At 33.1% G+C, this 23406-nt stretch overlaps 1 protein-coding gene across 1 annotated transcript in view; it reads right to left on the reverse strand.

Moving 5' to 3' along the window:
- Window positions 1–10866, reverse strand: part of LOC129216870 (importin subunit alpha-7-like) — a 46757-nt gene extending 35891 nt beyond the window's left edge. The window contains exons 1-3 of the mRNA XM_054851085.1: window positions 10796–10866; window positions 5524–5640; window positions 3285–3386 (exon numbers count right to left, since the gene is read on the reverse strand). Of these exons, the coding sequence (XP_054707060.1) occupies window positions 3285–3386; window positions 5524–5634 (213 nt within the window). The 5' untranslated portion in view covers window positions 5635–5640; window positions 10796–10866. The remainder of the gene's footprint in view (window positions 1–3284; window positions 3387–5523; window positions 5641–10795) is intronic.
- Between the last annotated feature and the right edge of the window lie 12540 nt (window positions 10867–23406).

Consider the following 23406-nt stretch of genomic DNA (forward strand, 5'->3'; position numbering starts at 1 on the left):
CCTGATGTAACAAACGTGAAATTGTTAGGAGGGTTTTAAGTCTATGGACCTTAACCAATAAGAAATTTAAGAAAAAATAATATAAGAGATGGTGGGAAAATTACCAGCGTACATTGCACAATGACACCTAGTGATGCTCGCTGAGAAAAGCGGGACAATTCCGGTGACCGGTCTACAATGTCTTAATGTGATATTGAAATGTTTAAATAAAATTTTAATTAAGTAAAAAAACAATATCAATTCTACCAAGGAAAAAAATGTTGAAAATTTAACAAAAATCACTTTTTCAAAATAAAAGGTTGAACGTCTTTTGGGATAATTTGGATAATCTTTGGTGCTTTGTGAACAAAGAACTCATTGGCTAATTTTTCAAATAGATTGAAACTTAAGAAACTTAAAGAATATATTTCTGTTTAAAAAAATGAAATTCATATGTATTTAAGGGCGCCCATATAGGGGGCAGGGGGGGGGGCTTGAGTCCCTCCCCTTTAAAATTAAAACTTCCTTGCTTTTAGTACTTTTTTCTTTGCAAAAATGTAAAAACATTTCTCCAGCCATTAATGAATAAGTTATTAAAAATGCCAAATTTTAATGACTCTAATCTGTCCTGAAATCTGCTTCCATGTTTCAACTCTAAGATTGAAGGCAAGGCATTTTCAGTAAGTTACCGCCCTATAGCCAGGACTAAGGCAGAAATACATGAAATACACTGCCAGCTTAGTCATTCCAGCCAAGGACTGCAGTTTCGTTCTTATTAGCACTCATCAGCCCGGCATAAGAAGTGACCGAGCTGGTTGAACCGAACCATTGCTTCGGTCACTCATCTGGTCTGTGCTAATTCTATATTAGTTACCAGTTAGTTTGGCACTCTTGGCTTCCTTAAGAGGTTCTCCACCTCCAGCTCATTCACTTCCTATGCCGGGCTGATGAGTGCTAATAAGCACGAAACTGCAGTCCTCGGCTGGAATGATTGAGCTGGCAGTGTATTTCATGAATCTAACAAATGATGATTAAACTATCTTAAATACTCTGTAATAAGTCAAAATGGTAATAATTATTTATGAAATTTTAAGCATTTGGATAGCTGTTTTTCTCCTGAGTAATCAATATCAACAGGCAATAAATACCTCATACGGTATTGACTAGTTCTTGTAGGTCTAATAATGCTATTTTAGAAGAGGAACTGATTCCATTTAAGAGGTTTTTTTTTTCTTCTTCACATTTGCCCTTTCTTCGAGGAGGAAATGATTCAGTTATAATACATTTCTTCAGACTCCCGGAGATGATCGATTTTCTAATATCAATCACAGTAGTATTTTTTACAGCTATAGATGCGTGACTATTAAGTACAATTATCTCTCTTTTCTTTACTAACTTCCTAGGAGTTATTTTCTAAATAGCATACTAAAATGAACGAATGCAAAATGTAACTTTCCCTTCTCGGAGAAAGAATCTGAAGATTTGTTCAATAATCATAATTTTCATCTAAACCAGTTCTAAGCAATCAAAACTGACATCCAGATCAAATTAAGACAGATATAACAGATTAATGGGACCTGCTGGAAGTCTGCAAAAATAGCTTTGTCCCAATTAATTCGAACAGTACTGCATGTTGCTGGGCTAAAAGTCTCGGGGGCAATTTACGAGCAAAAACTTGAAATGAGGAGAAAGAGAGTTCAAGTTTTAAACCAGGGTTTGCCGATATATATATATATATCGGCCAATATACATCGTGATATATATCACAATATATATCCAATATTTATTTTGAAAATATCATGATATTTTCAATACTTATTTTTTCAACTATGGTATTTTCAACATAAAAATTATGTCAACCACAGTAATATTGTTCATTTACTATTCAAAATAACCAAAATGTACTATATTTTTATGATGCATTAATACATCATTAATATAACAAAGTAATATAATATTCCTTTTTTATTTCATTTCCGTAAAAGTATTAGTAATGTAACAATTTTAATTCATATTACAAGTGCCTAATTAACAATTAAACATTAGTCAGAAAAAAAGAAAGTGTCTTATGACTGTGCGCTGACTAATGCATATTTTTTATGTCTGAATCGTATAACTGTAAAAGTAGCTAACAGAAGAAAAAAGAGTAAAACAGCTAAAGCTAAATTAACTCAATTAAAATTGATAAAAATGTTGAATGAAATATTAGATATAAATAATGAAAGAAATGTAATTTTAAGTCTACATATTGTAAAAACAGTATGAGAAAAAAAATAGTGATTTGAGGATGCATTTATTATTTTAAAGACTTCAGTTTGTGCTGATTGAAAATATCAGATATATACATACTTGCCAACCTTCGAAGAAGAAAAAAAACAGGAGATTCCACTAGAGGCATATAGGTGATTCACTAGCGACATATCTTCACAACAGAATGATTAAATTATGCTTTTTAATAACATAAATACTAAATTTAAAGTGAAATGGGGATTTTTTGCAGATGTAAGCTAATTGGTAGTAGCGAAAAATAAACTGAAAAGGAAAAACAAAATAATAAGGTGGGAATTTGCTTAAAGTTTCGTACATTCCCCAGTCTCCACCATAAAAGTAGCTACAAAAAACTTAATTTCTAAAATCCGAAAAAAAAAATCAATATATAATGAAAATAAAATATAAAATAAGTAGGTATAGGGTAGCACATGTTAAAATAACTTCACTCTTTCAAAATAATTGAAATATTTTCAAGATGCAAAAAGATTGAAATCGGCTGCAATTTTCGGCAAAGCACGTGCTTCGTTGAACATACAATGAGAAAAGCTTCCAAAAAACTATTTTTTACTAAATGAGTTATTACTTGGAAAAATTCTTATTCTCTGACATTGGTAGAATAGAAAAAGGCGCCATCTACTGTGAAGAAAGTGAAACTTTTTGATGATTGACTGAAAAAACTGCAAAACCGAGAGAAAATCTTAAAAAACGGGAAATCGGGTGATGGAAGCAAAAAACGGGAGTCTCCCATTAAAAAGAGTAGAGTTGGCAAGTATGTATATATCAAAATATCGGATATTTTCGAAAATATCACAATATTTTCGAAGCCTGTTTTAAACACAATCATAACACAAGCACAAGTGGAAATTTCAAAGAAAAACTATTAGATATCAAATGTTAATATTAGACTGATAATTGACTTTAAATCTAAAACCTGCACGGCATAAATACTGAAAATGGTCAATAACTTTATTTAAATAAAGGATCCCCCCCCCCCCCAAAAAAAGAAAGAGGTTTAAGAAGAAAAAATTGCATACCTGTGGTGTTTGAGAAGGACAATCATCTTGCATCATGGAACTGGACACTTCTCCATCCTGACCATTTTCGCCAGGAGAGTTCAGATTGCGTCTTTTATACAACTAAAAGTTTAAAAAAGAAATACTTCTTTAAAAATGTAAAATGAGTATTATTCAACTATACATATATATACTAGAGGACCCGATAGACGTTGTTCTGTTCAGACTTTGTAAATTGAAAAGTTAAAAAATCTCAATAAATTATTAAGTGTTTGAACAGTTCTGTTGAAAAAAAAAAGTTTTAAGCTGCTATGGTGTCAGAATGCGTATATTTATTACAACTTGATTTATCTAATGCTCACTGAGCAGTTGTTTTATTAACTATTTTTTCTCCTGTCCTTGATGGTTTGTCCCTTCAGCCACACTCAAAAGATAAAAAGCGTCCTCAGATATTAAGTGTAAAAATTTAACTACCCATCTAGAACAAACAGGAAATCCTGTAGCAACATCCCCCATATGAAAAAGAATAAAACAATCGAAAGGATATCGTTTAGAAAAATGATAAAGGTAAAAACAGTTATCTGAATGAGCGAAAATCACTCACCCCCCTCACCCCCTGATGTAAAATAAACATTTTTCAACTAAAATGACTAAAAACTCTTTAAAAACAAAAAACAATTACTTGCAATTTGAAATATTTCGCCAAATAAATAAAAAATACAGTAAATTACATTAACAGTAGCTTTAAAATGTAAACAAATGATCACACAACTTTATTGTTTATAGCCAAAGTCACCAAGCCACCATGTTACTGTAATCCAGTCGATCAGTCAGCGAAGCCAACTCCAACCGATTAGCGGTCCGATATTTTGAACGAAAACTTTTTAAACTTCATATATTGCCTAATTTGTTCTTTCCACCAAAGATAAAGATCTTCTACTGCACTGATCTTTTGTGTACAAAACTACCCTGTTGTATTTTATCTGGACGAAAATAAAATTTGTTTCGTTTTTAAATTCCATTATATGTAAAAATATTACATTATATCATCACTTATTGGAAAAAAAAAATGAATATAGATTCAAATTGAGGCAGTGAGAAGCAAAGGGGTGTGAGTGAACATTTTCAAGTTCTGAGTAAAATGACTTTAAAGATAACATTTTTGGTAGGTTTTCATGGAATTTTTTTTCTAAATCATGCTGTACAGCAGCACTTACCAGGGCTACTAGCACTATCTTTTGCCTCAAGACAGAGGAGAGGTTCCCCTATTATTTATACTGGTTATCTCTTTTTTTTTTTTTGCCAGTTACATCCCTTTGCTTCTCACTGCCTCAATAGGGAAGTTGCAACCTATTAAATGTTCATATTTTGGCTATTGGATATTGTTAATTGACCCTCAAAACTAAAAAATTCACCATCGCCGAATTTTAAAACACCATGGTTGATTTTTAACGAATTTTTAAAAATCCACGCGCAAAAGTGCGCGCTTCTGAAACGTCACTAGCCTACGTCACAGGGCGCGAATGGGCAGCCTTCCGCCGAAGATCCCTTGTTTTCGCTACGGACATTTTGAGCGCGCTGATATTTTTATTTTTTAGAAATTCAATAATCCTTTTGAACACACTATGGAGACCGGATTCGTTAAAGCACAATCGAAATAATCTTCCTCATGTAACATCAATGAGGATATTCGAATATTTCCGAGAGGATGAGAGGTTTTTAATGTTCCAGAAACGCGAGGAGTTAAATGCCAGGAGATAAGCCTTTTACGTTTCGTCTTCGAAGTCGAATGCGTGACTTTCCGCTTCTCCCCTACCGGAAGGCGCATGTCGTCACTTCCTATGCCATCTGACGTCACAGGCGCTAGAACTTTAAAAATTAATTTAAAAAAAACTACTAATTGTATCGCAAAAATTTTTTCACCTGTGATGTTCATACATGTTACTCCATCATATAAAAGTAAAATTGAAAAATCGAAAACTTCCCTATTTAACTCATACATTAAAATAAAACACTATTCAAAATACTTTTATTCATTAAATTAAAAATTAATCACAATAGCAAAAATTTCTTTTTTAAACATTTTTACGTTTTATATTATTTTTTGTTAACCATACTATGCCAAATCTTTAACATTCAAATTGGAACTAATTCAATGCACACAATACTGATAGGAGAGAAATGGAAAATTATAATGTAGAAAATCTATTACTTTCATTATTAAAATGTGTATAGGTTTAAAAAAAGTAAATTTATCTACTTCAGTTTCTCTCTTTTGTTTCCTTAACTGAACACCTTCTTCTTCTCTTCTCCTTCTCAGTTCTTGAGCATCTAACCCAGCATTTTTGTACCGAAATCGATGAGCAGACATCCTGATCTGAAAAGTCAAGGTCATGTCAAGAGAATTTAGTGAAAAATGTTACATAAATTTTAAGCTAAAAATTAGAATGCAGGCACAATAGCAAAATTTACATTGAATATTATTAAGTTGAACGCATTGTATGAAGGCATTAAGAAACATCTAAAATGCTGTTGTAAATAAATACGTAAATTACTAGGAATTTTTTTACATTGAAAAAAAAAATTCCAAAAAATATCTGAACACATGCATGAAATTATTATGTTTTTTTGTGTGATCATGGTTTCTCGCACTTTCATTTTCAGTAAAACTCCAAGTTCGGACAGTAGCAAAACAAAATTATTGTCCGCATTTGAGGGGTGTCCGTAGGACAGGTGGGTTTATTAATATTACTTGCCTTGGTATCAGGGAATTAAAAATTGTCCGCAAAAGAGGGGTGTCCATTAGGAGGGGTTTTACTGTACTATCATTCTTGAAAATGTATTCTATTATCTTTAAAATGCAATCGTCTCAGCCAGCTCAATGTGATTACTTTGGGTCATTCCATATCAAATCAACCAATAAAAAATAAATTTTGAAGGTCAATGTTTTGGATTGTTATGATTTTTTGTCTGTTTATTATACTTACCTTCAGGATGAAAAAACTGAAGTTTCAAATTTTTTCAACAATTCTTTGCAAAGTTATGCGTTTTTTAAATTTTGGAGGAGTCCTAAATTTTGCGTTGATTAAAAACTTAAGAGGGCTGTTATTAGAGTACTATTTGACTTAGAAGTCAACAATTGGTGCTGTTTTGTTCAGTCTTTTATAAGGTTTTCAAAAATATATAGCAAAGCTTAGTTGCTAAAAAAATGTTTTTTAATAAAAAAGTTATATTTTAATTTGTAAAAATTCAAAATCAAAATTTTTAATTTTCTTGAAAAAAATAGATGTTACTTAGCCTTCTGTTAGCAACATTTACTCAAAATTTCAAGATGGCATTCTTTTGGTATCATGCAGAAAAAAAATATTTCCTCTTTCAACAGTTGCTTAAATTCTAGTTATAAAAAACACCTTATCTGTTTAAGAGTAATTCAAGTATAAACCATAGCTATTGCATGAAAAAACAAGTACTTTGCAATTACAAGCATTTACAACAACAAGTACAAGCAATTTTTTTGATGAAAAAGTTTATTAATTGAAAAAATAATTAATTAAATTTTGAAATTTTTCATTTAAAAAATTGATTTACTGAACCTTTTTTAAGCACTATTTTAATAACAAATTTACTGTGCTTTTATCCTATATATATAAATACATAGGGTTATTTGGTTTAAACCAAAATGCTTTTTTTTTTGTACAGCCAAATCTCCCCCCCCCCCCACACACACACACAAATGTTTTCATGCATTTTCATTTTATTGTAAAATGCAAAATTCAATTCATGCAAAGTTACCAGCAAAGCTTTAGAGATAAAGACCAAATTAAAAAAATTATCAAAACTATTATTATTTTTTTAATATGCTGCAAGTATTCCAATTCTCCCCCTCCCCATGTTTCCAATTAATGCAACTTAGGTACATAAATGCACAAAGCAGACAAACTAAGTTTTTAAACATTACATGGAGCAAAACCCAACTAGATTACTGTCATTATTCTCCCCCTCCCCCTACCATCTTTTACATTTGAAAATATCCCAAAAAGCATATTTCAGCCAAAACTTCATCCTACTACTTAATTTGCTTGCTTGGTTACTTAAAATTTATAGAGATACATCATGCATCACGGATTGGTAGTATATATGAATCTTAACTCTAAATAATTTTTAAATAATGAGAGAAAAAAATAACTAAAGAAACCTTAGAGTACTTTGAAGGCATAAATGGCTCTAACACCCTCGCACTTGTCGGCATTACTATGCTTCATCCACAATACAGTCAGAACAAGGGGGGAAAAAATGCATAAATTTTGAAACATACAATATGCATGAAACTCTGTGCGCTTAAAAGTAAAATTTAATGCCAAATTTTCACCTTTCAAAGAAATTTTTTTGATCATTATTTGGATTTGAACAGTCAAAAAAAAAATTAGTGTTAGAAAATACTTCAGAACTTGTCTTTTCATTTGAAGTTTTCATTAAAATATTTTTTAAATAGTTTAGATAAAGAAATTATTTTGCCAAATGTATGAAACCAGGAGAAATTAAGTCTGTAATGAACCACATAAATGATTTTCTTAAAACCTATTCTTCCTATTAGTATGAGTGTTGTCATTGATACGTAAGGTAATTATTACATGATCTACAACTTTATTTAGCTTTAAACAAAATATTTGTTCATCTTTTGGTTTTATAGTATTTAATATATATCAGACTTGTGATTCATTTGTAGATACTGCAAAATCATTTCCACTTACACAAATTATGCTTAAGGATGAAAAAATATTTCACAAGTTTTCATTCCTGGTTAACTACAATTAATCATGTCTTAATTCTGATAATTCTCAACTACTTAAGAAATAAATGAGTAAACTTTACAAATTACAAAAATAATAATAATACATAAAGTTATCAACTCTGGGGTGGCGATCCCATTACCCCCACCCATGGAATGAAACCCCATTCACAGAGAACAAAAGACTCTATTAAAAAAACACCCCCTTAAATATCTTAATGGCACCTTATTCACCACGCCCCCCCCACCCCCACACACACTTGGGTGATGAATCTGGTCAAGCTAGAATGAATTGTTACGTGAATGAAGAATATGTGAATGAGTATTTTTTTTCCTTATGATACCACAAAAATGCCATCATGAAATTTTGCATAAATGTTACAAAAATAAGACTAAATAAAATAAATATTTTTCAAAAAAATTTAAAATTTCGATTTTGAGTTTTTTTGAAATTTCAAAATTTTTTCATAAAAAAAATTTAAAAAAATAAAAGGTAGAGTACCTAGGTCATATCACATATTTTATAAAACCTCATTAAATACTGAACAAAACAGTACCAGTTTCAGCTCTTTAAGTAAAATAGATTTTTAATTATGGCATTTTTAAGATTACTCAGTAATGCAAAATTCGTGACTTCGTCAAAACTTTAAAAATTTATAACTCAACAACAAATGATCAAAAAAATCCAAAACTTGGTATATTTTCGCTGTTGTGCTAATACTCCATTTGAGCCAAAAAACAGCAAAATCCGAAGACATGAGGTTTTGGCTATTGGTTGATTTGATGTGGAATTACCCCTTTGGAAAACAAAGATTTTGATAAAAATAAACAAATGACAAAACAAGAAAAGTTTACCAATCTAAGCTAGATAACCAATAAAATGAAAAACTTATATTTATCTGCTGTATCATATCCATTAAAGATGGGAAATATTTATATTTTTTAAATCAATTTTTCTGCAATCTGAGTGTTTTGTCAGCAGTATTTATTTTCATTATTGTTATATCACTAACAATATTTTAGAAAACAATGCAAGTTTTTTTTTTTAGAATTTATAAGTGCCTAACTTTAGTTTAACAAGTGTCAAAAAATATCAATTACTAGATTGCTGGGAATGTGCGTGAGTGAGTATACACCTCTATTTTTTTGAGGCATTAAAAAGACATTGAATACTTAACCAGGGTGAAGTTGTGCACACAAGATTGTTATTTCTTCATTTAATATGTCATCTATCACATTTACTCATATTAATGCCCTTAATGTAACAAAAATCAGTAGAATATATATGAATGAAATCAAATTTTATTTATAATATAAACTTCACAAGAAAAGTGTTTGATAAAACAGTAAAGGTTGGGTTATGGCCCTGGGTTTGGGGCCAATCCTTCCCCACATCCACAAGAACCATTTTATTTCAACACAATATTGTCATTGGGGCATTCCAAGGTATTTTTGACATTTATGTAGAGTCCGTAACGTGACCTTTTTTGCCATAACTTTTTAATTTACTGTTTGATTAGCATATTATTTTATTTTGATCTTTTCCTACCAACACACCAGCTCAAATTAAAATAATTTGCAAATCAAACGGTAAATTAAAAAGTTATGGCAAAAAAAGGTCATGATACGGACTCTACATAATGTCAAAAATACCGTGGAATGCCCCCATTCCTATTATAATAGAAATTTCACAATACATCTAAGGGCTGTTATGATCCTTCCCACCAGAAGGCTGACCAGGCTGAGCTAGTGTGAATTCCCTGTTAAAAACCTTTTAAAACTACTTTTCGGCAGAAAACAGGCTGTTTTTGTTTTGAGTAATCTCCCAATATTAGCAACTTGTCACACAATGTTCATGCTTGTTTCTTTTTTTTTTTTTTTTTTTTTTTAAATTTATTGCATTGCAGCAATTGCAAATCACTTGAAGAGAAATCTAAACCATCTCAAAAGTGCATTTAATTTTAAGAAGCTTTGCATCAGAAAATAAGGATAATATAAGGAATTTTGAAACGATGAAGAGGCAATTATGTAAAACAGCAAGGAGGAGGGGAAACGAATTACAATGTTGCAGGTAAAATGAAAAATTTTTCATACCAGCAATCGTGTACAAGCGGAGTTGACAAAAATATTTCAGTTGAAAAAAAAAGAAAATTCGCGAAGGACATAACTAAACAAGTTTAATCTAGGAAACAAAAATGAAATATTTTCTGACTTTAAAATCATTTTTAATGCGATGTATAGAGTAGTCATCTCGAAACACCATTTGACGATAAAAATTGCTTTGCTAAATAAATGCTCCGAATACTTTCCGCGGAGTTTTCAATCAAAAAAAAAAAAAAGTCAAACAAGTGAGCAAGTCACTGTTTAAAGTTTTTTGAAAAGTTAAAACTATGAAACATAATGAATCATTATTTCTTACAAAAATCTCTATGAAGCAAAAAGTAATGCCGCAATTTTCTGAATTTGACACGTGACACACAAAGCACTGCGTAATTAGGAAAACACTGTTTGTTGCAAACTAATTGAACTAAAGGGCGATTTAATAATGTATTTAGAAGCGATAAAATAAAATACTAACAAAATTTCACGTAAACAAACTTCGTCGCAATCACGTTACAAGTTCAGAATTCTCTCAAAAATCAATGAGCATAAATGTAGAGGTAACAACCTGAAATCTTTTTAACCTTGACTGAAAGCTAAACTCTTTAACAAAACAGTAAACACAGAAAAATAATTAACATACCTAGGTTTCACAAATTTACAAATATCTTTCAGGATTCTTGATCACCACTAGCAAAATTGCTAATCGGTAACCCTAACGCAGGACCGATTATGATTGAGTAAAAAAAAATTTACCCGTCCGAAGAGTTGTAACGTGATAAATTAAAAATTAATTTAATTTTATAAATTCTTTTATGCTACTTTTTAAATTTCTATTTGGTTATAACTTTATGCTACGTGAAATGCTAGGAGAGCAGCACACAAGATGGCGGCGCCCAGTATGGACATGGCCTGTGATGATATATCTGCTTTTAAAGTAAGTTGTCACAATAATGCTGTGAAATTTCAATCTTTTCCATAATATTTCTGTAAATTGTATGATTACTTATGTAAACTGATAAAAATGCGTTTAAAGTAAGGGCTAAGAAATTAGGGTCCTTGAATTAGTTGCTACCGGCACGATTTGATTGATTGCTATCATCAGCTGTCTTTGAAAAAAAAAACAAGTTATTTTATTAATTTATTTTTTAAGTAACTATATTTGAAGCCGCTTCGTTTTAGAAATTTGTATTTCTGAATTATATTACTAGTTATATAACTAACATTAACTACATAACTACAAATTACCAGTTGTCTTAAATATTGGATAAATATTGCTGTTTTTTGTAGTAAGTTACCGCCCTAAAGCCAGGGCCAAGGCAGAAATACTTAAATACACCGCCAGCTCAGTTATTCCATCCGAGGACTGTAGTTTCGTGCTTTTTAGCACTCATCAGCCCAGAATAGGAATCACATGAGCTGGAGGCCATGATTTTTCGCCTCCAGCTCATGTGATTCCTATTCCGTACTGATGAGTGCTAAAAATCATGAAACTGCAGTCCTCGGATGGAATAACTGAGCTTGCGGTGTATTTTAGGTAAATATTGCTGTAGATGAGAAATAAACATTTTTATCTCTGTACAGAACCAATAAAAGGTATTACCAGGGTTGCCAGTTGAGAAGAAGCACGTAGCTAAAACTTTGGCCCTAAAATGAGAGAGAGAATAACTCTTGGCTTTTGTTTTTATGACCATAAATTGAGGCAGAGAGAAGCAAAGGGATGTAAGAGCCAAAGTTAAAAATTTGGAGGCGATCAGTACAAATAGTAGGAGAACCTCTCCTCTGTTTTATTGCAAGAGATGGTACTAGTAGCTCTGATGTGTGCAGGCCCGTGTCTAGGTTTTCATAAAGAGACGGGTTTTAAAGCGGGGTGGGGGAGTAAGAGTTCAATTCACTACCAGCTTTGGGTTTATGTTAAACTAGTGGCACCCGCACGGCTTCGCCCGTAATAGAAAAATTAAAGGTCTTTTGGTTCGCTTGTATATTTACAAATAATGTATGGCGAATTTTCTCGCCAATTGGCTTGTACCGACGTTACAGTTCTACGTTATGATAATTTCGTATCTCGCCAATTGGCTTGTGCCCATGTTACGATTCCACGTTATGATAATTTCGTAATTTATCATAGTTTTTTTTCTTAAAATTGGAATAGAAAAAGAACCACATCGAATTTTCGAAAAATCGCTTCGAGGTGCACACCCTCATGCTACATACTAACTTTGTGCCAAATTTCATGAAAATCGGCCGAACGGTTTAGGCGCTATGCATGTCACAGACATCCTACAGACATCCAGACATCCTCCGGACAGAGAGACTTTCCTCTTCATTATTAGTAAAGAAGATGATCATTTTTCAACAAAACTACATAAAATTTTTTTTACAAATATTAAAACCTAATTTTTTAAAAATCAAAAACCAAAAAGTGCCGGAAATTTTATCTCACAAAAGTCTTTGTACACTTTAAAAAATGTCTATATATTATTGAATAATCTAACTTTTTATTAAGTTACTAGTGGTACCCTCACGGCTGTGCCCGTAATAGAAAAATCAAAAGGTCTTTTGGTTCGCCTGTATATTTACAAATAATGTATGGTGAATTTTCTCGCCAGTTGGCTTGTACCGACATTACGGTTCCACGTTATGATAATTTCGTATCTCGCCAATTGGCTTGTGCCCATGTTACTGTTCCACGTTACGATAATTTCGTAATTTATGATAGTTTTTTTCTTAAAATTGGAATAAAAAAAGAACCACATCGAATTTTCGAAAAATCGCTTCGAGGTGCACACCCCCATGCTACATACTAACTTTGTGCCAAATTTCATGAAAATCGGCTGAACGGTTTAAGCGCTATGCGCGTCACAGACATCCTACGGACATCCTACATACATCCAGACATCCTCCGGACAGAGAGACTTTCTGCTTTATTATTAGTAAAGATTACTAATCCCAGCATGGCATTTATAGACCTGTAAGGACTACTGTACCATCCCCCACCCCCGCCCCAGAAGAATATTTTTGGCTGCGCAAATAGCAGCAGTATTCCTTCATTTTACATCTTCTTTTCAATCTAACCTTGTTTGTTTCTTTTTAAATCAAACCTATTTATGTTTATTACGCAGTGTATAGCAATTAGTATTAAAAACTGGCCACAGATTTTTTTATAATGTAACACATACATTAGGTTTCATATTCTGGAATAATGCTTAATAAACTAAACAAGAAAGAGCTTATGGTAGATGCAAATTACATTACTAAATACAATCAATGCATCTTTATAGCTGCAACATATACCGCATTCATCATAACCTTTTAAAGCAATATTAACGCTGTTAATGCTTTGTGTTGACAAATCATTCAGTGGTTTAGCCATAATAGTTTTTCCAAAATGTTATTTCAGCTGGTAAAGCTCTAACATTACAGAAAAACTACAGAGAAAAAGGGTTTTTTGAAGCGTTGAACACAAACTTTCACATTACAGCTATAAAAGTCAGTTATAAATTTTCTTTTGGTTGATTATTTTTTCCCCAATGAGAGGGGTTTAACCCCTAAAACCCTCCCCTTGGACACGGCTATGGATGTGTGTATGAGTTAGAAAAAAAATGCAGCAAACGCCTACCTAGGATCTGAACTTTGAACGTGTTTTATTTGAAACTTTAAGATGTCCACTTAAATCCCTTTGCTTCTCAGTGCTACAAAACTGCATTCAGGCCAGTGAACTTCCACCTGCGGCCCGTGGACCGTTTGCGGCACGCTGTGAAGTTGTTCCGTTTGCAGTATTGAAAAATCCTTGTTACACTGTTATCGTTTTAGCTATATTTTAAACGAGCAAAGCCGTGCGGGTACAGCTAGTTTCTTTATAAAAGATCTTTAAATAAAATTCGAAAAAATTTTAAATTGTATTCTCCGCCAACATAGGGTGAGAAAAACAACAGTCATATTATATCATAACTAGTGGCACCCGCACGGCTTCGCCCGTAATAGAAAAATTAAAGGTCTTTTGGTTCGCTTGTATATTTACAAATAATGTATGGTGAATTTTCTCGCCAATTGGCTTGTACCGACGTTACAGTTCCACGTTATGATAATTTCGTAATTTATGATAGTTTTTTTCTTAAAATTGGAATAAAAAAAGAACCACATCGAATTTTCGAAAAATCGCTTCGAGGTGCACACCCCCATGCTACATACTAACTTTGTGCCAAATTTCATGAAGATCGGCCGAACGGTTTAGGCGCTATGCGCGTCACAGACATCCTACAGACATCCAGACATCCTCCGGACAGAGAGACATTCAGCTTTATTACAGTCGACGCTCGATATAACGACCATCTCCGTCCCAGAGAAAAAGGTCTTTATAACGAGTGGTCGTTATAAGAGGTATAAATTTAAAAAATGTACACTGTCATTATGCATGCTCAAGTAAATGCCCAAATGTTTTTTATCATAGGAATTTTTAGAAAAGTAGTGTGCAAAATATTATGACAGAATATTAAGCAAGTTCTAAAGTAGAAAATATAGGGAGGAAAATGTTACACTCTTTCAGATCTGCTACTACTACTACTACCACAATAATTTCTGAAAATAAAACCAGAAACAGAGGTCAGCCTTTTCAGCAGATGTGATTTTTGCAAAACATTATTTTATGTTTCAGATATAGGTGATAAATTGTGTTTCTCTTGCTTTCCAAAGAAACATTTAAAAGTCCCTCGAGAACCCCAAATCTTTAAAAATACTAGATTCAAACACCAAACTACCAATACATCTGTCAACTCCCTTTTCTTAGGAATCTGGAATTTTCTCGATTTTTCCTCCCATTATTTTTTCTGTGCTAGCTGTGGTAAATGGTAATCTCCTCCCCCCACCCCCTCTTAAAGTTGGATTTGACATTGAAAACTTCAGGCAGATGTCCGTAAACAATAATCAATGTCATTTTAAGCTACAAATTTGTTTTATTGGAAAGAACACAAGAAATAGCGTCCGCTGATTCGGTCGCTGTATTGGATTAGACGATACAGAACGGTCGTTATAACGAAAGCAAATTAACATAGAGTTTATAGGAACAAAGTTGGGACTTCTACCACTGGTCGTTATAATGGGACGGTCTTTATAATGGGTGGTCGTTATAATGAGCGTGGACTGTATTAGTAAAGATTACTAATCCCAGCATGGCATTTATAGACCTGTAAGGACTACTGTATCATCCCCCACCCCCACCCCAGAAGAATATTTTTGGCTGCGCAAATAGCAGCAGTATTCCTTCATTTTACATCTTCTTTTCAATCTAACCTTGTTTGTTTCTTTTTAAATCAAACCTATTTATGTTTATTACGCAGTATATAGCAATTAGTATTAAAAACTGCCCACAGATTTTTTTATAATGTAGCACATACATTAGGTTTCATATTCTGGAATAATGCTTAATAAACTAAACAAGAAAGAGCTTATGGTAGATGCAAATTACATTACTAAATACAATCAATGCATCTTTATAGCTGCAACATATACCGCATTCATCATAACCTTTTAAAGCAATATTAACGCTGTTAATGCTTTGTGTTGACAAATCATTCAGTGGTTTAGCCATAATAGTTTTTCCAAAATGTTATTTCAGCTGGTAAAGCTCTAACATTACAGAAAAACTACAGAGAAAAAGGGTTTTTTGAAGCGTTGAACACAAACTTTCACATTACAGCTATAAAAGTCAGTTATAAATTTTCTTTTGGTTGATTATTTTTTCCCCAATGAGAGGGGTTTAACCCCTAAAACCCTCCCCTTGGACACGGCTATGGATGTGTGTATGAGTTAGAAAAAAAATGCAGCAAACGCCTACCTAGGATCTGAACTTTGAACGTGTTTTATTTGAAACTTTAAGATGTCCACTTAAATCCCTTTGCTTCTCAGTGCTACAAAACTGCATTCAGGCCAGTGAACTTCCACCTGCGGCCCGTGGACCGTTTGCGGCACGCTGTGAAGTTGTTCCGTTTGCAGTATTGAAAAATCCTTGTTACACTGTTATCGTTTTAGCTATATTTTAAACGAGCAAAGCCGTGCGGGTACAGCTAGTTTCTTTATAAAAGATCTTTAAATAAAATTCGAAAAAATTTTAAATTGTATTCTCCGCCAACATAGGGTGAGAAAAACAACAGTCATATTATATCATAACTAGTGGCACCCGCACGGCTTCGCCCGTAATAGAAAAATTAAAGGTCTTTTGGTTCGCTTGTATATTTACAAATAATGTATGGTGAATTTTCTCGCCAATTGGCTTGTACCGACGTTACAGTTCCACGTTATGATAATTTCGTAATTTATGATAGTTTTTTTCTTAAAATTGGAATAAAAAAAGAACCACATCGAATTTTCGAAAAATCGCTTCGAGGTGCACACCCCCATGCTACATACTAACTTTGTGCCAAATTTCATGAAGATCGGCCGAACGGTTTAGGCGCTATGCGCGTCACAGACATCCTACAGACATCCAGACATCCTCCGGACAGAGAGACATTCAGCTTTATTACAGTCGACGCTCGATATAACGACCATCTCCGTCCCAGAGAAAAAGGTCTTTATAACGAGTGGTCGTTATAAGAGGTATAAATTTAAAAAATGTACACTGTCATTATGCATGCTCAAGTAAATGCCCAAATGTTTTTTATCATAGGAATTTTTAGAAAAGTAGTGTGCAAAATATTATGACAGAATATTAAGCAAGTTCTAAAGTAGAAAATATAGGGAGGAAAATGTTACACTCTTTCAGATCTGCTACTACTACTACTACCACAATAATTTCTGAAAATAAAACCAGAAACAGAGGTCAGCCTTTTCAGCAGATGTGATTTTTGCAAAACATTATTTTATGTTTCAGATATAGGTGATAAATTGTGTTTCTCTTGCTTTCCAAAGAAACATTTAAAAGTCCCTCGAGAACCCCAAATCTTTAAAAATACTAGATTCAAACACCAAACTACCAATACATCTGTCAACTCCCTTTTCTTAGGAATCTGGAATTTTCTCGATTTTTCCTCCCATTATTTTTTCTGTGCTAGCTGTGGTAAATGGTAATCTCCTCCCCCCACCCCCTCTTAAAGTTGGATTTGACATTGAAAACTTCAGGCAGATGTCCGTAAACAATAATCAATGTCATTTTAAGCTACAAATTTGTTTTATTGGAAAGAACACAAGAAATAGCGTCCGCTGATTCGGTCGCTGTATTGGATTAGACGATACAGAACGGTCGTTATAACGAAAGCAAATTAACATAGAGTTTATAGGAACAAAGTTGGGACTTCTACCACTGGTCGTTATAATGGGACGGTCTTTATAATGGGTGGTCGTTATAATGAGCGTGGACTGTATTAGTAAAGATTACTAATCCCAGCATGGCATTTATAGACCTGTAAGGACTACTGTATCATCCCCCACCCCCACCCCAGAAGAATATTTTTGGCTGCGCAAATAGCAGCAGTATTCCTTCATTTTACATCTTCTTTTCAATCTAACCTTGTTTGTTTCTTTTTAAATCAAACCTATTTATGTTTATTACGCAGTATATAGCAATTAGTATTAAAAACTGCCCACAGATTTTTTTATAATGTAGCACATACATTAGGTTTCATATTCTGGAATAATGCTTAATAAACTAAACAAGAAAGAGCTTATGGTAGATGCAAATTACATTACTAAATACAATCAATGCATCTTTATAGCTGCAACATATACCGCATTCATCATAACCTTTTAAAGCAATATTAACGCTGTGAATGCTTTGTGTTGACAAATCATTCAGTGGTTTAGCCATAATAGTTTTTCCAAGATGTTATTTCAGCTGGTAAAGCTCTAACAGAAAAACTACAGAGAAAAAGGGTTTTTTGAAGCGTTGCACACAAACTTTCACATTACAGCTATAAAAGTCAGTTATAAATTTTCTTTTGGTTGATTATTTTTTCCCCAATGAGAGGGGTTTAACCCCTAAAACCCTCCCCTTGGACACGGCTATGGATGTGTGTATGAGTTAGAAAAAAAATGAAACGCCTACCTAGGATCTGAACTTTGAACGTGTTTTATTTGAAACTTTAAAATGTCCACTTACATCCCTTTGCTTCTCAGTGCTACAAAACTGCATTCAGGCCAGTGAACTTCCACCTGCGGCCCGTGGACCGTTTGCGGCACGCTGTGAAGTTGTTCCGTTTGCAGTATTTAAAAATCCTTGTTACACTGTTATCGTTTTAGCTATATTTTAAATGTAAGCCAATGATCCTTGGATTTACTAGTACTTTAACTGTTTCACTGGCTAGGCATTGATCTTACAGCCCTCCTTGGATAAGGGTAAGGGTCAGGGTTTCTGCTACGGTCGCATTTTTCGCAAAATGCGAAAACACTGTCTCAATTGCGCAAACAAAGTAAAGCATTTTCGCGGTTTTGCTCAAACAAAAAATAAATAGTTAAAAAAGAGAGAGAGAAACAATGTATAATCCAAGAGAGGAAGCAGCATGACGATAGTCAACTTAATCTTTTTTTAATCTTAAGCTAAGATTTTTAAATTACTATTAGGTCACCAATACTTAGTCTTCCGGCATTATGCCCTTCTCAATAGCATAGATAGTAACTAACCCTCAATAACTGCATTATTAGGAGGAAGAGAGTGCAAGGTTCTAAAACCCAAATATGTAGTTTTTTTTTATTTTACGTTAAAAAAAATAGCTGCTGTACTTATTTCTTTAAGTATGCCATAGAGATGAAATAAGAATTTTATTTTGAACTGGAGATGGAAACACTGAGACATTTAGAAAGATATGCGAATTTGTAACACTTTAGCATTTTGCTAAAACTTGTCCCACAATTTTAGCTTTTATGCTAAAGAACTATTGAACATAACTTAAACCCTGCTGTGAAGTTGTTCCATTTGCAGTATTGAAAAATCCTTGTTACACTGTTATCGTTTTAGCTATATTTTAAATGTAAGCCAATGATCCTTGGATTTGCTAGTACTTTAACTGTTTCACTGGCCAGGCATTGATCTTACAGCCCTCCTTGGATAAGGGTAAGGGTAGAAGCATACAGGGACCGATTTACACACCTAGGTGCCCCGGGCACTGACAAATATGGTGCCCCCCCCCCCCCACACACACAAAATATGATGGTAAGTGTTGGATATTATTTTGATAGAAAGAAAACTTTAAAATACCAATTTCATACAAAAAAAGTTAATAATTAAGATGTTTTGCAAAAAAATCATTTAATATAAATTTAAAATAAATTTATGGTTTTCATGTTAAAATTTTTTTACAGTTGCAGATGGAAAAACTATGATACAAATGGTAAAGGTAAATCATAATGTGCTCTCTGCGCATCAATGATTCTTTACTTATTTTTTCCTTTGTTTTCTCGTAGTACATTCATCTATAATGTCCTCATAATCAAGTTTTAGGTCAAAATTCCATCTATTAATAATGCAGCTAATAAAGATAATTTACCATCAAAAATGAGAGTATGCAAAAGACACTTAATTCTCTTCAATAGCGAAAATGATCGTTCTCCACAACAATTGGCTGATATGCTTTCATTTAATTAAAAAAATTGTCAAATGACAAAATTTTTTTGTTTCCTTTAGTTAGAGGCCCCGAACACTGGTCCCTAAAAAAATTTGATGACAGAAATTTGGTGCCCTGGGCCCCGAATGCCCTGCCGTAAATCAGTCCCTGGAAGCATAGCCAAGGTGCATTCCATTTCTATGCTTCTACCCTTACCTAGGCAAACTTGAAATCTGCCCCCTTCCCCCCTAATTTTCATTTGGTAAAGAAATGCTTACGGAGTTTTAAATGCAAGACTTTGGGTTTTTAAAGTATTTTTATATTTTACCAAATAAGTAATAAAAATGTTCATATGTTATCTTTTAGTGTAGAAAATAACCTAGTGTCTTTTAAAATTGAAAAATGCCTGCATAAGGTGTTCTTTGCTGTTTGTAAATGTGTGAAGCAGCGGCGTATCCATTGGGAGGGGGGAGGTTAAACCCCCCCCCCCCCCCATGGTCCCGAAATTTTTTTTTGCGAACCCTCCTCAGGAGCGCATTGGAAGGAGCACTGAAAAAGAGAAGATTTCGTGTGATGAGGGCTTTCTTTCTTATGACGGCAGTATTGATCAAGGTATTTTCAATGAAGATAATTCGTTTATAATGTCCTTTGTTGTTTAATTCATAAAAAGTAATATATATATATATATATATATATATATATATATAATAATAATAATAATAAAAGTGAAAAACTTAGCTTTTAGTTTTAGGTTTGAGCTCTAGTTTATTGTTTTTAGTTTAGCAAGTGGTGCGTTTGCCCATTGTTACTCTATATTACATGTACTGGAGCTTAAACATTCTCTTCTAGTTTATAGTTAAAATTTTGGTCTTTTGACCATAATTAATGAATCCTCCACGGCTGATAAGCTCTGGATTCACTCTTTTTCTATTCCTACTTAATAGCTGTTTGCATTTTTCCTTTTTATCATCATTTGTTATTTATAATTTGTCTAATATTTGTAATTCTGTTTGCTTAATCCTATATATATATATATATATATATATATATATATATATATATATATATATATATATATATATATATATATATATATATATATATATATATATATATATATATATATATATATATATATATATGCGTGTGTGTGTATGTATAGCTATATAAACTCGAGGGCATAGCTTTACTTTAAACTTCAGAAAAAGTTACCCCCCTCCCCCCAATGATTTTTTCTCGCTAAGTCACTGGTGTTAAGTAAATTTTGCAGAGCAGAAAAGAATAAGAACAAGAAAGATTTTTTAAAAATGTAATGATTGTTCTTCTCTTGCAGGAAACATTACGAATAATGAGGAAGATTGATGATAATATTGTACATACATTAAATACTACTATCCCCACAGCATCATTTGCAGAGAAAGAAAGTGTTACAGATCAGTGTAAAGACCTTTATAGTCAGGTTAGTAATTTATGGTATGCTTTTTGCAGTTTTACTAGTTCTTTTTCTACACTCGCTCATTTTAATTTATTTTGCAATTTCACTGCTTGGACATTGATTATTTTATTCTTACTATTAGTTTGAACCTTATTTAACTTTCCGTTGTGTAAACGTGCCACTTTATCCAGTTAATTCGTTTAAAGATTGCAATCCTGTTGCACCTGAATTGATTCAAACTGTTAGCATTCTTTAAAGTTAACATTAGTTTTTATTAGGCTGTATGTGAAAAACTAAATTGATCTAAAATGTTGATTAAGGTGTTTGGGATAAGCATTAGAATCCAGAAATTAGGGAATCCAACAAATCTAGTAAGACTAATATCAGAAAATGATGTGAATTGGTTAAGGATTTCTATTTGTTATTTTTGTTGCCTGTTCAAAACTTGACTTGTTATGTCAGTTATTATAATTGGGCAGTTCTACAGGAAAGGGGAAAAAATGGCAAAATTTTAAATAAATCTTTTTCTCACAAATTTGGTATCGGTGGAAAGTTATTAATCTGAATCCGAAAGTTATTAATCTCTGTATGGTAATAACAAAAATCTGCATCAAAATGCAAAAATTAATTATAGTTATAAGGCTTCAAATCAGGACGTTATAACCATGTTCTTATGAGAAACTTTTTTTATATCACAGAAATTACTGCTGGTCCACTGGTCCCAGACCAGTGAAGCCTGCCTCGGACCACCATAAAAAAATAATCAATGGTCCATGGGACCACCAACCGCTGGCTATTTTTGATCACTCTGCTAGAAATAATCCAAAAGCATTAGCCTAGCCAATGTTTAGCTATTTATTAGTCAAACCGTTTGTTGACTTTTTTTACAGTTCATTTTATTTTCAAAAGTTGTATCTAATTTTAAAGCACATTTACATTTTACTCACACTTGGGGGGGGGGGGGGGGATAACGTCCTGAAACAAAGTAAAAATGGTTAAATTAAGTTCACAAATTTTTGGTAGCCTATTTTAAGTATTGTTTAATTAAATTGGTTTTCAGACTGCATACTTGGCTGTTTAAGATTGCAGATTTAAATGTTTATTGCCAATTTCCCATTAAAAAATTTAAATTTTGAAACATTTAAGTGTATTAAAAAATCTTCATCAGAAAAAAATGTCTTATACTTTGTTTCTTATCTGTTTTGCATTGTTATTTAATATTATGTTTACCATTTTGAACTTGATTTGCAGCACAGTAATTTAAGTCTTTATCAATGAGCTAAAACTTAATAAATGTAATCTTCATAAAGCGTAAGTAACTTTTTGGTACAAACATATTTAGTGTTTAATTTAAAGCGGACCAGTGGTGTTTGAGGATCAGTACATATTCACGTTGACTGGTCCAAGGGACCAGTAGGATTTTTTACTGATTTCTAATGCTGACTTAAGAATGCCAAATTGCTCCAAAATACCTGTTGATCTTTGAGGACAGAGTAGTCTTTTCTGATTCTCAAGTTGTAATTCAGGCCATCAGCTCTTCAAGCCCCCCCCCCCCTCCCCTTTGAATTGAAATCTACGGGTGTCTACATTTTTTATGCAAGTTGACTTTAAAAATGAAACGCCTGGTTCTCCAGTGGGTACCTGGCCACTGTGAAATTTTTCATTTATTTCGTTAAGCAATATGACTCCTCTTGCGTACTCTAGTGAGGTCAAGCACCTGGGTGTGATCTTTGACAAAACTTTGACATGGAATCCTCACCTTAAGCTCATTACCGATAAGGCCAAGAGGATCTTTTGGTCTTGCAGGCGTGACATTGGTAATAATTGGGATTTTTCTCCAAAAATCGCTCATTGTGCTTATACTAGAGTAATTGTTCCTACGGTTATGTATGGGGCAGTTGCCTGGTGGGGTAAAACCTGCACCGTAATGGCTGAGGGTTACCTCACCAAAGTACAAAGGATGGCCACTATTGCAAACACTAGTGCCATGAGAACTACTCCTTCCACTACATAAGCAAGTAGAACTGGAGGTGATTCTGTGTGCATGCCGCTTCAAGCTCATGGGTCTCTGGAAGCCCCCTCATTACCTGTATCTGTACGATAAACTGTGCAAAGACTAGTAAGCATCCTTACTTTATGATGCCTTCAGACTGGATGTTAAAACAATTCAGCTTTAATGCCAATTATAACATTGTATTTCCGTCCAGAGAGCAATGGAAGGATGTACAGGATATATACCTACAAATACAAAAGTGACGACCAGCAACAAGCTCTGGGCCCAGCTAG

This window comes from Uloborus diversus, chromosome 2 (assembly GCF_026930045.1).
Source record: "Uloborus diversus isolate 005 chromosome 2, Udiv.v.3.1, whole genome shotgun sequence".
Taxonomy (NCBI): domain Eukaryota; kingdom Metazoa; phylum Arthropoda; class Arachnida; order Araneae; family Uloboridae; genus Uloborus; species Uloborus diversus.